A 14092-nucleotide genomic window follows, 5' to 3' on the forward strand; every position below is an offset into this window, starting at 1 on the left:
CTTTATCTGGTCAAAGAAGAAATCGTGCGTCGTCTTCGCTGACTTCCTTCACTCTACTCTCGCTCTCTTCCCATAGGAAACGGACTCGCTTCACGATGAAGAACGACCGCACGACGCGACGGGAACCAAACCAAACCTCTCTTTCTCTCTTCGACTTTTCGCTCGCTCTGCCATATCCTTGCCTTATCCTGCCCTATCCCACTTGCCTTATTTGCCTTATCCCACCCTCCCACCTGCCTTATATTTGCTTGAAGATCGTTGATTTGCGGGTTTCGCTGCGGCTCGATTTTCGTTACAGACTCGTTTCACCTTGCTTTGCATTCGAGGAACATTTCGTCTATTGAATGCTACCTACCTACCCCAACTTCCACCTCGAAATCGACCTTTCCTTCTTTCTTGACCATTGCCGCTCCTCTGCACGCTCGAGGGTGTCTGTACTCGCTGAACAGGTCGACCTCGAACGAACACCTGCAGGAGGAAGGAAGGAGAGCTCGGGAAGGAGAAGGTCGAGCTCACCCTTTTGGCCTCCCTCGCCAGGAGAGCAACCTCGGCCCCTTCGCTTCTTCTCTACTTCTCTCGCTTCTCTTCGACGTCTAGATCGCTAACTGTCCTGAAATAGACTCTGCGGGACGAAGGAGGAAGGTGGGAGCTCGAGGCGAATCTCACGAGAGGTCTGCGACTTCCTCCGCTCTTCTCCTTCCATCTCCTTCTCCTTGTCTTCACCTCCCTCTGCTCCCAAGTGCGACGTTCTCTAGAACCAGATATATAAGTCGAGATGTGTCAGCGAAAATTCCAAATGAAGGACGTAATCTTTGGGTTGCGAAAAGACCGAGCTCTGCTGACTCTCCCTCTCCCTTCCTCCTTTTTCCTCCCTTTTCCCCAAACGGCCATCTTCTTCCTTTCTTGCAGACGTCTCTCCTTGGAAACGACTCCCCCTGGACGTCTCTACATACCCATCAACGAATACCACGCGAGCGATGCGACTCCTCCAACTCCTCCCTCTACTTACCCTCCTCGTCAGCTCTACTCTCTCCTCCACCTCGCCACTCTCCCTCACCGATATCCGCTCCGAGAACGACATCCTCCCTCAAGGCAACGTTGAAGCGATTCTCCCTCGACACGGAGACGACGAAGACGAAGAAGAGGACGCTCATCAAGGAATGCAACACCGACCTTCGATTCCTCCTCCCGGCTCCAACTCTTCTTTCTCGGACGACGTCGTCCTCGAACCCGTCCCTGCCCACTCTTCTTCCTCTCACCACCACCACGGAGCTAGCACTCCTCTCACCGAGCTCAACGAGACCGAGATCCTCCTCCATCATCAGCCCAACCCTCTCTCGTACTGGACCCACGACTGGAATTTGGACGCGACGGACGAGCGACTTGGAGGGAGAGGCCAGTGGGGAGGATGGATTGTCTGGGGACATGCTCTTGGGATGACGGTTGGACTGTTGCTATTGTTCCCTCTGGGTGAGTCTACGCTCCTTCGTCAAGAAGCTTTCAGCGAAAGAAGGAGGACGAAGCTCACACATTTCTCGGATCCGATTCCCGTTTTCGTTCATATTCAGCCCACGCTCTTCGATCCACGCCCTACTCCACTCCCATCCTTTTCTTGACCCTCCTCCTCGCCCTCATCGGTCTCCTCTCGTCAGCAGTCTACAAATCAAGAACTCCCGACCTCTACGCTCACAATTCCCATGGTCCCCTCGGCTGGATCGTCGTCGTTCTCCTCCTCGCTCTGAGCGGCTGGGACTTTTGGAGAGCATGTGAGGAGATGAAGGAAGGTGGCTGGAAAACCAAGATGTTGAGACTGGTGGGAGTTCCTTCGAGGAAGGAAGCTCGGGAGACGTACGAGTTGGTTGGAGATGTCCGTCGAGAGGAGCAGGTAGGACTTCACACGATCCAGGAAGGAGAGGAGGAGGAGGAGGGAGACGAGGAAAAGCTAGGATCGATTCAGCTCTCATCACCAGTCGGTCCGGAGGAGGAGGAAGTCGTCCTCTTCTCTCCCTCGTCTCCAGCGGAGTCTCCATTCGGTCGCGTCGACGAGGAACTCTCCCCTCGATCATCCACGTCCACTCTTCGCCATCACCATCACCACTCCCACTCGCACTCCTCTCAACATCAGCCGATCCTCTCTCCAGCTCCGACTCGACTCCAAGGAGTACTCCTCGGCTTCCTCAGCTTCCTCTGGTTCCTCGTTCCAGTCCTCGGAGTCGCGTCGTTTCTGTCCGGAATCACCGTCTACTCGGGAGCTTGTCGAGCTGGTGAGTCGTCCTCCACCAGCTTCCTCTTTTACGTCGCACTTACCTAGTCTGTTCTTCTGCCTTTCCAGAATACAGCAACGGCTGTTTCGCCCATCTCATCAAAGGAGCGATCTTCCTGCTGTACGGCCTAGCAACTTTCGCTCGATATCTCGGCTCGTGGGCTGAGTACGGATGGGCTTGGAACGTTCGACCGACATCTCGACGAACTCGGTCGTCACTGACGGAGAGAGGGAAAGATGCTAGGTGGGGAGACGAAGGACGCGTCGAGGGGAGGAGGAAACGAGGAGGTTGGAGAGTTCCTTCGGCTGAGGGTGAGCTTCGCTTTTTCCCTTTCGAGGGTCATGCGATATCTTACTGACTGATCTCCTTCTTCGCCAGCTGCCGAATGTACAATCATCTTCCTCTATGGTTTGACGAACACCTGGATGGAACGTGAGTTTTTTCTCTTCTCCCCTGGTCATTCCGTTCGAACAGCCGCCGATCTTTCTCTTTCTCTTCCGACAGGTTTCGGAGCACTTCCAGGAAGTAGCTTCACCATTCATCAAGTTCAACATATCTCCATAGCGCTCATGTTTTTCTTCGGAGGTGGGATGGGCTTGCTGCTCGAATCGACACTCGCTCGGAAACTCCTCGCAGCCCCGGTCGCTATCATGGATGGACGAGGATTTCGAAGCATCGAAAAGCCTCCTACCTGGAGTGGATCGTTCAACCCGTTCCCAGCTCTCGTCATTGGAGTTGTGAGTCGAACGCGTCTCGTTTTCGAACTTCGCAGGCGAGTCGACTGACGCTCTTCCTTCTTTCTCAGACTGGTCTCGTCATGAGCTCTCACCATCAGACCTACCTGTTCCAGATCCAGATCCATGCTCTCTGGGGAAACCTCTTGGCTCTGTTTGGCGTCTTCCGGATCCTGTAAGTACTCGTCTGTCTCTCTCCCTCGCCCTTCCACGCGCCATTCTGACTCATCTTCGCATTTCTCTCCCTATCCAGCACCTACGCCTTTCTGTGGCTTCGACCTCCTCGATCTATCCTCCCATCTCGTCCACCAACGGAAGCTTTGGCCGCCTTCGCGGTTTCCTGTGCGTCTTCGTCACTACCCGTCGAGCCCTCTCGTCGAACCTCTTTGGACTGACTCGTCTGTCCGTTTTTTATTTTCAGGCGGAGGTGTCGTCTTCATCTTGTCGAACGAGCAGGTGGTATACGGAGCGATGAGAGCAGGCTGGGGTGAGCAAGACTTTCGTCGATATCGATTCTCTTCCCTTCTCCGCTGACGCGCCTTCTAATCATCTCTTCGCCTTCCTCTTTCTTCGCACCTAGACGACGTGATGTCCTTCCTCACCTTGACCATCTCCAACACGTCGTTCCTTTTCATCTGGCTCTTCTTCGTCCTTCTCGCCAGAGGCTGGGCCGTCGAGCGTTCGAGACCTCTCGACGCGTCGGGCAGGAAGGGATCGAGCTCGACCTCCGCCTCGGAGTCCTCTGCTTCAGCGTTTGATAGGGTAGGAGGGAGGGTTTGATCCGGTTGATATCTTTGTTTCGAAATCTTTCCCGTTGTTGCGGTCTCATCTATCTATCGACACTGTTTTTTTTTCTTTCCCTCTCCTTAACTTTACTCTCCCCTCCCTCCCTCCCTCGTCCTTCTTCTTTTATATCTGCCCATGCTACCATACTCTTTACGTATTCCTTGACGACCTATCTTACGACCATTCTAATCATCTCTGCACCCTCTTTCTCCCAGGAGACGTCCAACGCGTCACTCAAAAACCTCCCGAGATGGGTCGCACGAGCGTCATGAAGCTGCAGCTCGAAAAAGGAGTAGCATGGCCCCTTCTCTCGTCTCTCTCCCAACGACCACCATCTATCTTCCCATCTTTCATCACCTTGTGAGTGGTCGTTCTGTCTAGCAGTCTCGCCGTCGTCCCTGCCCTCAGGTCGACGGGTCTCGAGCTTCAAACTGACCTTCTTCGTTTCCCCTTCAGCATCTCAACTCAACATGGACTCCATCAAATCAGCTCTCTCTGGATCCGGAAACACGGGTTCTACTACCGGCCAGCAGCAAGGAGGCGGAGGACTCATGGACAAAGCCAGTAACATGATGGGAGGAGGACAGAGCGGAGAGGCGAAAGGTGAGGCTCTCGACTCTCTGCTTTCCATCTCGTTGCTCGGAGTCTGAGCTCATCGTTATTTCGTTTTGTGTCATCTTGATTCAGAGGACTACTTGGACAAGGTTCGCAGTCATCGTCTCTCTTCCTATTACCTCCAGCGAGAGACTGATCGCTCTTTCTTTGCGTTAGCAGGGCGTCGATTACGCTCAGCAGGCGATGGGAGGAGGACAACAATCGAAGTGAGCTTACTTCACTACTCTCACCTTTAGTTATTATTCTGCTGAACCCATCTTCCTCTCCTTTCAGCGAGAACCCTGCCGAACAGGTGAGTCTCGAAGTCAAAGCTCGCTGAACACGACGCGCCGACCGACTTCCTCCCATCTCCCTTTCTTTCTTTCTTTCTTTCTTTCTTTTGTTCTCAGGCTAAGGACGAGATGATCTCTGATCAGATCCGAGGAGCCTACAAGTCTACCACCGGATCTGACGTCCCCGTCGCGTGAGTTCGATCTGAGAAGGGAGAGAAGTCGTCAAGTTCGACTCGGTGCTGACGTCTCTTCTGTCCGACGCGCCTCCTTCGATTCTTCAACCTCGCAGCGACAAGTAAAGACGCTCAGAGCCTTCAAATCTTCTACGACCCGATCCGATCTCATGAAACTTCTTCGAAATCGCAAAAGAGCGAAGGAACGAGAGAAAGTGATGTTCGAAGTCGCGTCGCGAACCCCATCTCCTCGCCTTCGATTCTCTCTCGTCCCCCCTGCTTCTTGGTGTGTATGTTTTTACCTCGTCTTTAAGAGGGATCTCCTACACAGCCTGCAGCAGAGGAAATTTTCTTTCCTCCCCAAAAACTCCCCAGGCCTCGAGCCCCTGAAAAGTGAAGTGACGCGCTCTTTTTTTGATCCCGACAAAAACCAAGCAACTGCTGCTCTTTTTCCCCCTTTCCTCTTCCTCCTCCCCAAACCCTCATTCCCTCTGCCCACCTTAAACCTCAAACTCTCTCTACCTTTCACACCCTCACCATGGACTTCCTCAAATCTCAGATCTCCCAAGCTACCACCGGCCAGACCACCGGAAACGAAAACTCGTCCGTCAACAACGATCAGCAGAACCAGCAGAACCAGAACAACCAGGGAAACCAGCAGCAGCAGCAGCAGCAGAACTCCTCGAGCGGAGGAGGAGGAGGGTTGATGGGCATGGCGAACAATGCCCTGGGAGGAGGAGAGAGTGGAGAGGCGAAGGGTGAGTGAGAGACGACTCGGTGTGATGAGCTCTTCCCATCTCATCTCGTTTCGCTCCCAGTTTCTTCCCTTCCCCTGGGACTGACTCTGTTTTTTCTCCCTCGCTTGGATTCTTCAGAGGACTATCTGGACAAAGCCGTCGATATGGTCCAGAGCAAGTACCTGGGTGGAGGAGACCAGTCGAAGTGAGTCCCTCTTTTTCCCAGTCGATGTTGAGCTCTCCCTCGTCGTCACTTCGCTTCGTTCTGAACCCTTCCCCTCCCTTCCTTTTTCTTTCGTTTGCAGCGAGAGTGCATCTGAGCAGGCTAAGGATGAGATGATCTCTGATCAGGTTCGTCTTCCATCTGTGTCTCTGCGACTCATCGCCGTCGATCTTGAAGGGTCCGTTGAGCTCACGCCTCCTCCTCCTTTCTCCCTCTTTTTCTTTCTCCTCCCCCGGCTCTGTTTTAATTGTTGTACACTTCAGATCCGAGGAGCCTACAAGTCCGCTACCGGAAACGAGTTCTTCGTTGCGTGAGTCTTCGAACTCTCCCTTCCTCTCCCTGTCATCTCCTCTGCTCTCGAACCCGAGCTCACTCTCTCTCCCCCTCCCTTCCTCTCTTCTCGCAGCGACAAGAACTAGATTCCTCCTCTTCCCTCTCTATACCCCATACTACCCCCATCTACCCAGATCAATCGATTTCTCTCTCTTTCTCTCTCCACTCTGAAGTCAACGAAAAGAAGAGAACGACGCGAAACGGCTCATCGTCCGAAAGAAACACAAGAAAACACAACACCACAAACAAGAGAGAGTAGTAAAAGAAAGATAAGTAAGGTACGAGGTAAACGAATAAAAAAGGTGCTGGAGTCGCGAGAGGGAACCTGTTCCCCTTGAGTTGAGAGACGCGTCGGAGAGGAGAAAGAAACGGAAAGGGCTACAAAAAGGTAAAACGAGAGTTGGGTTGAGGGAGAGGTCCAAGAGAGGAAGGGAAAAACAAAGACGGGTAGCGTAGCGTATGGTAAGACAATAGTTGAATTGGGTTATCACGAAAAATCGAACGAGAAGAAACGAAGCGAAACGGAGCAAGCAACCTAAGGAGATCTCACCAACGGCTGCGAAGGCAACCTGAAAGCACTAGGCGGCACCGGAACCTTGCTCATCCTCCTCTTCGGTGGCCCTACCCCACCACCTGCTCCTGTTCCAAGCGAGCTCGTCGGACTCGAAGGCGCCGGACTAGCAGGAGGAGTCGCACTCGGTCTCAGCGTGAGCTGCGACGCGTTCTTCTTGACGATCCTGAGCGGTTCGGTCGGTGGGAAGTTGGGTTTGGAGGGTGAAGGAGAGGGTGGTGCGATGGTGGTTGTTGGGGGGGCTGAGATGGTGGGTGTGGGTTTGGGGAGAGGAAGCAGGGAAGCGATGGGAGCGACGAAGGTGGACGGGGAGGTTCGTCGGGAGACGGAGGGTTTCCTGAGGGGAGATTTGGGAGGGAGGATCGCAGTGGGGAGTTTGGAAGTCTTGTTGGTGGTAGAGGGGGAAGAGGAGGAGGGGAAGACGACTGAGGAAGTGGTGGCGGTGTTGGCGTGGGAAGAGGAAGGTGGTCGAAGGTGGGAAACGGAGGAGATCCTCCTCGCCGTTGGGGTCGTTCCGTTCATCTTCGGTGGTAGACTCGTCGGAGCCGCTTGAGGTGGATCATGAGGAGTGTAAGCCGGAACTGGTTTCCTGATCGTAAGCGACGTAGCGATCTGTCGTTTCTGCTGAGGAGGAGGAGGAGGAGCGATCGAACTCTTCGACGGCGTGGACGACGCGACCGTTCCGATGCGACTTGAAAGTGCCAAATCTCCGTTCGAAACCCTCCTCATCTCCCCTCCTCCTCCTGCACCACTAGATCTTCCCAATCCAATTTGAACCTGCCTCCCTCCGTACCCAGGCTGCATCAACGAGCTCACTCTCCTCAACGGCACCGTCCCTCCTCCTCCCGCTCCCGCTCTCGTCCCAGCAGCCTGAACGCTCAACGTCTTCCTCTCCCTCAGCATCTCCGCTGCCTTCTCCCACTCCTCTCTACTCCTACCCTTCTCACCGACAGCACCACCAGCTCCCTCAGCCTTCATCTCTGCGTACGCAACCTCCACCGGACCCCAAACCTCTCCCAACTCGGCATCGTCTTCTCCTCCTCGTTTCGGTCGAGGAAGGAGTTTGCCTCCCTGCGAGAAGACGGATCCCGCTTGGCTTTTGACGGAGAAGAGGGAGGAAGGTCGGGAGGAGGTGGGCGAGGGTGTGTGGCTAGAAGACGACGGGAGAGGAGGGGATCGAGGGAAGTAGGTTGAGGAGTCGGAGGAAGGGCGGGAGATGGGGGTTGGGGTTTTGTTGAGATGGGTTGGAGTGGCGGCTGAAGATGAGTGAGCCGAAGCGTAAGGATGAGGGTGGTGGGGGTTCGTCGAATCAATAGACAACCTGAACTGCAGTCCTCCTCCTCCGTGTGAATCCTCCGACGCGACGACCGAAGCGAGCGACGCTCTGTTCGAACTCGTCGTCGTCGGCGTCGAAGGCGGTTTAGGGAACGAAGCCACCAGTTCCTGACTCGACATCTTCCTCCTCCTCCCTCCAGTCTCTCCACTGAATCCCAACCCCAAACTCCTCCCTGCTTCCGATCCAATCGAAGGCGGAGGAAGCGAGCTCCTCCCCTTGTACGTCGAGCTTCGATTGGGCGAGGAGGAAAGGAAGTCGTCCTCTTCGGAGTCGGATCCTCCCCATCCATCACCTTCGAGGGATGCTACTGCGGAGGAGGTTGAAAATCGACGGGACAAGCTGGAGGGAGAGGGAGAGTGCGAGTTGGGAGAGGAGCGAGGGAGGAGACGGGAGTTTGGCGAGAGGAAGCGGGATTGGAGAGCTAGGGTTGCGAGAGGGGACTTGAGGTCGAGGTCGGACTGGAAACAAGAAGCCAAAGGTTGAGCAAGAACGGAAGGAAAAGAGGTCAGTTCTCTGTCTCGTTCCGTCTGGACGCGTCGAGGTTGTTTGAAGACTCACCTCCTCCCCACTCTCCTCCTCTTCCAAAACCCCTCCAACCTCCACCAGCAAACTCTCCTCTCCCCATCCATCCTCCTCTACTCCAGCTCCCTTCAGCCCACTCGAACTCCTCCTCCTGCTCGTCGCCGTCCTCCTCATGTCTCCCACGTCGGGACTCCCACTCCTCTCTTCGTCCCTCTCCGTCTCTTCCTCCTCCACCACCACAAACTCCGCCTGTTCTACCTCAGGACTCATCGGATCCGCCTCCACCCTCGGCAGATCCGGTTTCTTGCTTGGGTGCCCGTGGGCGAGGAGCGGAAGGAGGAGGACGTGACCGAACGAGGACGACGTGGACGAGCGGGAGGAGACGGTGGAGGTGGAGAAGGTGGAGGAGCGGTTGGAGTAGTCGGAGGAGGTGGAGGGCGAGGTTGTTGTTGTTGCGGTGCTTGTTGGGTTGGGTTGGTCGGTTGAAGGAGGAGGTGGAGTTAGTTTGGAGGGAGGAGGGGAGAGCGAGAGACGCGTTCGAAGAGGGAGGAGAGGGGAGGGTTTGGGGACTGTTGTGGATAATGAGGAAGTAGGAGTTCGTGTTGAGGGAGGAGGGGATGGTGGTGGTATGGAGGAGAGGGCTCGACGAGGTAAGATGGGTGAGATAGGGTTGGGATCGAGAGAGGGACCGATGATCTGTTCCGAACGAAACCAAAACGAACGACGGGAAGAAGTCAAGTCAGTTCTCTTCTTCTCCCCAAAAACTCCTCCTCATAATGACATCGGCTACTCACCCTAGCATCAATCATCTTCCCGACCGTCAACTCGAACCTCCTCTCGTTCCTTTTGGTCGCACCCTGACCCTCCAGCAACAACCTCTCCCTCTCCTCGGAGCTCAAACTCCTCCTCATCTCCCCTGACCAAGCCCCGTTCGCACCATTCCCAGGCGGACTCCCCGCCGCACTCGCAAAGAAATCCCTCACGGGCGAGCCATCCCCAAACACACCCTTCAAAGGAGAATCCAACCCTCCCGCTCCGGAACCGAACCCAAACCCACCCGCACCGTCCATCGAGCTCGACGGGGTCCCTCTCCCTCTGAACGCACTCGGTCCTCTCGGAAGCGTCGGTAACGAGATCGAGGGAGGAGGGTTGCTGGTGGTGATGTTGTCGTTGGAAAGCGAAGACGAAGGACGCGGTGACCTTGGAGGGTTTGGGAATTGGAGGGAAACGGCTCTGGGACTTGAGCTCGTCGTCGGTGGTAGAGGTGGTAAAGGGATGGTAGGCGAAGGGAAAAGTGGGCTTGAAGATCTTGAGAATCTCGACTTCGAAGAAGGATCGGTGGTTGGAGAGGGAGAGGGCGGTGGGAGAGCGGGAAGAGGGATCGAAGGAGGGTGGTTCGGGGAGAAGGACGGTCGGCGTTTCAGACTTGTCGTTGCTGGTTCCTCCGTAAAAACTCCGAGTACGAGGGAACTCCTCTTCCGAACGAGGGAGGACTGCATGAGAGCTAGGGATCCTCCGTACGAGGAGGGAGGGAGCGGGGAGAGGAGGATCGTCGGGGACGGGGAGGGGAAACGAGCGTTGGTTGTAGTAGCGAGCGGAGGAGGAGTCGAGAGTGGTATCGGAGGTAACGGATCCGTTGGTGCATTAGAGGGAGGTTCGTTCGTGGTGAAGGAAGATCTTCGTTGAATCGTTGTCGAAGAAGGAAGGGAGAGAGCTGGACGGAACGAGGAGGTTGAGCTCGTCGCTTGTCCTCCTCCTGGCTTCCCTCCTCCTCCTCCTGTTCCAATCCTCCCTGCTCCTACTCGTCCAAGGGATCCAAACGACGAAGGCGACGACGAAGAAATTCCTCCTCTCGACGTCAACCCTGCTTCCTTCCTTCCCGTCGAATCCACCACCTCTCCTCCTCCTCCTCCTCCTCCTCCTTCCCTCCGAGCTCTCGTTTCCTCCCCTTCCTGTGTCCAGCCCAACGAGCTCGTCCTAGCTGTCACGACAGGTGGCGACGGCATCCCTTATGTATCTATATATTATATCCTCGCTCCTCGAGCGAGTTTTTAATCGTTTCGTGTGCGTTCCGAAAGAAGGAAGGAAGGCGGAGAAGCAGGGAGGGTTCGACGGAAGAGGGAGTCGTCGAGTTTGGTGCGTTGGGTTGGAGAGAGAGAGGCTAGCTCTTCTTCTTGGTGGTTAGGGGCTAAGTAGGTTAAGGGGGTGGGGTATCGAAAACGAGCGTGCAGGTGAAAAAGATTGAAGGTGAGGGAGGTCGTGGTTAAGCTCAAAAAATAACAAAGTGAGTACTCCCAGAGGAAAGGAAAGGTAAAGGAGGTCTGACTTTGTTTGCGACGCCACTCAAGATCGATCGATCGACACGAGCTCGATCTTCTCCTTTGGGTGTGTTGTTCTCTCTCTCTCTTCTTATCCCCATTCCTTACTCTTTCTCGAGCTCATCTCTTCAATCTCACTTCTCATATCGAACCCTCGTCCTTTCTTGTCCGGGAGTCAGGGGCGTGGTCAAACCCTCCAAGCGTGCCTCTCCTCTCCTCTCCCTCTCCTGTCCTGTCTCGTCTCTGAGCGAGGACATCCGCCCTTCCCTCCGCGTCCAAAGTGAGATCTTTTCCCTTTCTCTTCGCACGCCGATTCACAGAAAGCCCATAAAAGATCTATAAGAGGGGTTGGGTTGAGAGAAAAGGTACAAGCTTTTTTTTAAAAAAGAGAAAGAAAGCTAGACTAGTGAGAAAGACCGGGGAAGGGAAGGGAGACGAAAGAGTCCAAAAAAAGAGGGAGGCGAGCCAGACGCGCGAAGAGTGGAGTTCTTGATGATAGGTGAAGAGGAAGAAGGTAAAGCAAGGAAGGGAGTGGTCGTTTCTGTTGGAAAGAAGGAGAGGGAGGGAGGGTGAGGGTCAGTTTGGAGAGAGAGAGGGAGGGATGGAGGACGAAGAAAGACAAGAGACTCACACATGACGATCCTGGGCTCGGTGATGCTGCTTGAGATCTGGAAGGGTGAAAGAAGGTCGAAGGAGAAGTGATCAGAGACGCGTTTCGACAAGCGAGACGAAAAGAAGACGAGGAGGAGGTTGTAACTCACGCTCTTGTGAGGAAGAACGGAGGCTCCGTTGATATACAGCTCGTCCTTGATCGCAACATCGTCTCCGAGAACGGTAATGTTCTCAACCCTGGCCTGAAAGATCGTGAGAAGGAACGAAGGTCAGCTCGATCGACGAATGGCAATGAAGGAGGGAAAAGACTCACCCATCGTCCAACCGAAGAGTTCCAACCGATGATGGAGCTCATGATCCAAGCGTGCTCCTTGACGGTAGCGTTGGCCATGACGACGCATCGTTGCAGACGAACACCAGCTCCGATCTTGCAACCAGGTCCGATAACAACGTTGGGTCCGATGCTATTGCGAGGAGGGAGAGGGAAAAGAAAGGTCAGGACGCGTCGAAGGGATCGGTTGTACACACAGTACGAGGGAAGAAGGGACGAACAGGGCAGTAGGGTCAACCTCAGCAGTCTGGAAGAAGAAGAAGAGAAAGCGTAAGGAAGTCAGCAACGGTTGCTGTTGAACCTCGAGCTCACAACGCATCGTCCAAACGAAAGAGGGAGACGCACAGGATCGATCAGAACGTTTCCACCCTGAATGTAGGGCTTGGTAGGATCCGAGAGGAGGTTGGACTGCTGGGAGGTGAGGTGGGAGAGGTAGAGGCAGGTTCCTGAGAGATCGAGCGAAAGAAGGAAGGAAGAGTGAGCTCGAGTGGTTGCTCGACGCGGAATCAAGGAGGAACGAAACGAACCGGTCAGGTAGTCCTTGGGCTGTCCGATGTCCATCCAGAATCCCTGGAGGTCGAAAGCGTGAAGCTGCTGCTCGGCGGCGATCAAGGGGAAGATCTCCTTCTCGATGGAAGTGGGCTTGAGCTGGAGTTGGTCAAGACGAAGGAGAGATCTGATCAGCTCAGCCCTGGGGCTCTAGGGCTCCTCCTCCTTTTACCCAGCTCCTCTTCCACGACCTGTACAGAACGAAGGACTCACCTCAATTCGGTCGAGAACACTGGGGTTGAAGAGGTAGATACCAGCGTTGATTCGGTTTCCGACGAACTCGACAGGCTTCTCGACGAACCGGTCGATAACAGAGGAGTTGGGCTTCTGAACGACGACTCCGTAGGCGGAAGGCTCAGCGACCTTGGTGACCATGATGGTTCCCTCTCCTCCGTGAGCGAGATGGAAGTCTCTGTTGAGCAGAACAAAGCAGCTGCGTGAGCGTCGATCTTTGGAGGAGGAAGATGGAGGAAGACGAGCGGCAAGGTTGGAAGGAGAGGTTGGAAAGTAAGGACGAACCGGAACTCCTCGAAAGGGTACGAGCAGGTAACATCAGAGTTGAGAACGAAGAACGGCGAGTCGTCCTTCTTGAGAACCTCTCGAGCGAGAGCAAGGGGACCAGCTGAGGGGAAAGGAAGGTCGGCGATCAGCTCTCTCTCTCCCTCTCCATCTCGACCCTTTCCTCTTCCGGCCGATTCCTTCCCTTCCCTCCCCAGACCAGCTCCTTCGAGACCTAACCATAGAACCTTGAGCTCGAGGATGCAGAGACTCACCAGTTCCCAAGGGCTCCGACTCGACCGAGAAGGTGATTTTGATACCAAACTGCTCTTCCGTCTCCTTGAGCATCGCGACCATGACCTCTGGACGGTAGTTGACAGCGAGAACGATATCCTTGACCCCAGCCTTGACGAGAGCCTGATAGATAGAGAAGGAAAGAAGGAGGTGGGCAGAAGAGGGAAAGGGGGGAAAGAGATCAGATCCAAAAGTCTCAGAGGGCTGAACTTGGGGAGGGAGGAGAGGCGTACCTCGATCTGGTGAAGGCTGCGAGAACAGAGACACGGGGAGGAGGATCAGCTTTTGAAAGACTCTGAAAGAGAAGCAGGAGAAGGTGTATACTCACATCATAGCCTTGTTGCAGACTGGGTTTTAAAAAAGGAAGGAAAGGAAGGTGAGCTCTTGGAAGCTAAAGGAGCGAGCGCGACTTTGGGAGAGAGAGAGCTCGACGAGAAGGGAAGGAGAGAGGGACTCACACTCGACCAAAGGCTTGGGAAGAGTAAGAGTCAAAGGACGCAGACGGGTACCGAAACCTGGAAAGAACAAAAGAAGGGACAAGTCAGCTCTGTAGGTTCCTGCTTCGCGTCTTCGCCAGCACGAACGAGGGAAACCCAAAGCGGGGTGGGAGGAAAAGAGATGAGCTTTCAAGAGCTACTCGGACTCACCACCGACAAGAATCAGAGCCTAGAGTACATCCAGAGCGTAGAGTACAAGGAGAGGATCGCGTAGGAGGTGGAGTTTGGAAGGTGGGAAGGAAGAGGATGGTTTTTGAGGGTGGTCAAGAACAAGGTTGAGAGAGGAGGAGAGAGACCGCCAGCGAAGGAGACGAAGGAAAGGACGTGTAGAGAGGGAACAAAGAGGTCAGTGACTCTCTTTCAATGCGGCCTAACATGATCAAGGTCCTACTAACCTTCATATTGAGTAAAGAGAGTGGGGGGGAGA

General features: G+C 54.7%; 5 protein-coding genes across 5 annotated transcripts; 3 read left to right on the forward strand and 2 right to left on the reverse strand.

The window, feature by feature from the left end:
* Window positions 1-1160: 1160 nt before the first annotated feature.
* TVS1 (Tvs1p) lies at window positions 1161-3778 on the forward strand (the record flags this gene model as incomplete). The annotated part of the gene is made up of 10 exons (XM_076637304.1): window positions 1161-1470; window positions 1569-2264; window positions 2333-2474; window positions 2541-2575; window positions 2643-2696; window positions 2769-3001; window positions 3070-3173; window positions 3252-3340; window positions 3420-3485; window positions 3579-3778. The coding sequence occupies 10 exons, from the start codon at window positions 1161-1163 to the stop codon at window positions 3776-3778; spliced, it is 1929 nt and encodes a 642-aa protein (XP_076498680.1).
* Window positions 3779-4093: 315 nt separating this feature from the next.
* Window positions 4094-4991, forward strand: BDY24DRAFT_381394 (uncharacterized protein). Its single transcript, XM_076639330.1, has 7 exons — window positions 4094-4144; window positions 4241-4387; window positions 4472-4488; window positions 4559-4605; window positions 4673-4691; window positions 4789-4862; window positions 4961-4991. The coding sequence occupies exons 2-7, from the start codon at window positions 4255-4257 to the stop codon at window positions 4968-4970; spliced, it is 300 nt and encodes a 99-aa protein (XP_076498681.1). The 5' UTR covers window positions 4094-4144; window positions 4241-4254; the 3' UTR covers window positions 4971-4991.
* A 391-nt stretch (window positions 4992-5382) lies between these two features.
* BDY24DRAFT_413120 (uncharacterized protein) lies at window positions 5383-6223 on the forward strand (the record flags this gene model as incomplete). Its single annotated transcript, XM_076643143.1, has 5 exons — window positions 5383-5602; window positions 5720-5786; window positions 5887-5932; window positions 6068-6114; window positions 6211-6223. 5 exons carry the CDS (start codon window positions 5383-5385, stop codon window positions 6221-6223), a joined length of 393 nt encoding a protein of 130 aa, XP_076498682.1.
* A 449-nt stretch (window positions 6224-6672) lies between these two features.
* On the reverse strand, window positions 6673-9636 carry BDY24DRAFT_369011 (uncharacterized protein; the record flags this gene model as incomplete). Its single annotated transcript, XM_076638043.1, has 3 exons — window positions 6673-8502; window positions 8603-9262; window positions 9361-9636. The coding sequence occupies 3 exons, from the start codon at window positions 9634-9636 to the stop codon at window positions 6673-6675; spliced, it is 2766 nt and encodes a 921-aa protein (XP_076498683.1).
* Window positions 9637-11201: 1565 nt separating this feature from the next.
* On the reverse strand, window positions 11202-14088 carry PSA1 (mannose-1-phosphate guanylyltransferase). Its single transcript, XM_076637673.1, has 15 exons — window positions 14061-14088; window positions 13816-13834; window positions 13627-13683; window positions 13497-13515; window positions 13402-13417; window positions 13150-13291; window positions 12896-12998; window positions 12590-12788; window positions 12355-12475; window positions 12173-12273; window positions 12049-12074; window positions 11810-11960; window positions 11646-11738; window positions 11516-11552; window positions 11202-11425 (listed from the first exon to the last, which is right to left on the reverse strand). Coding segments are annotated over exons 1-15 (1092 nt in total). The 5' UTR covers window positions 14067-14088; the 3' UTR covers window positions 11202-11423.
* Window positions 14089-14092: the final 4 nt, after the last annotated feature.

This window comes from Mrakia frigida (assembly GCF_051309035.1).
Source record: "Mrakia frigida strain ATCC 22029 unplaced genomic scaffold BDY24scaffold_7, whole genome shotgun sequence".
Lineage (NCBI taxonomy): Eukaryota > Fungi > Basidiomycota > Tremellomycetes > Cystofilobasidiales > Mrakiaceae > Mrakia > Mrakia frigida.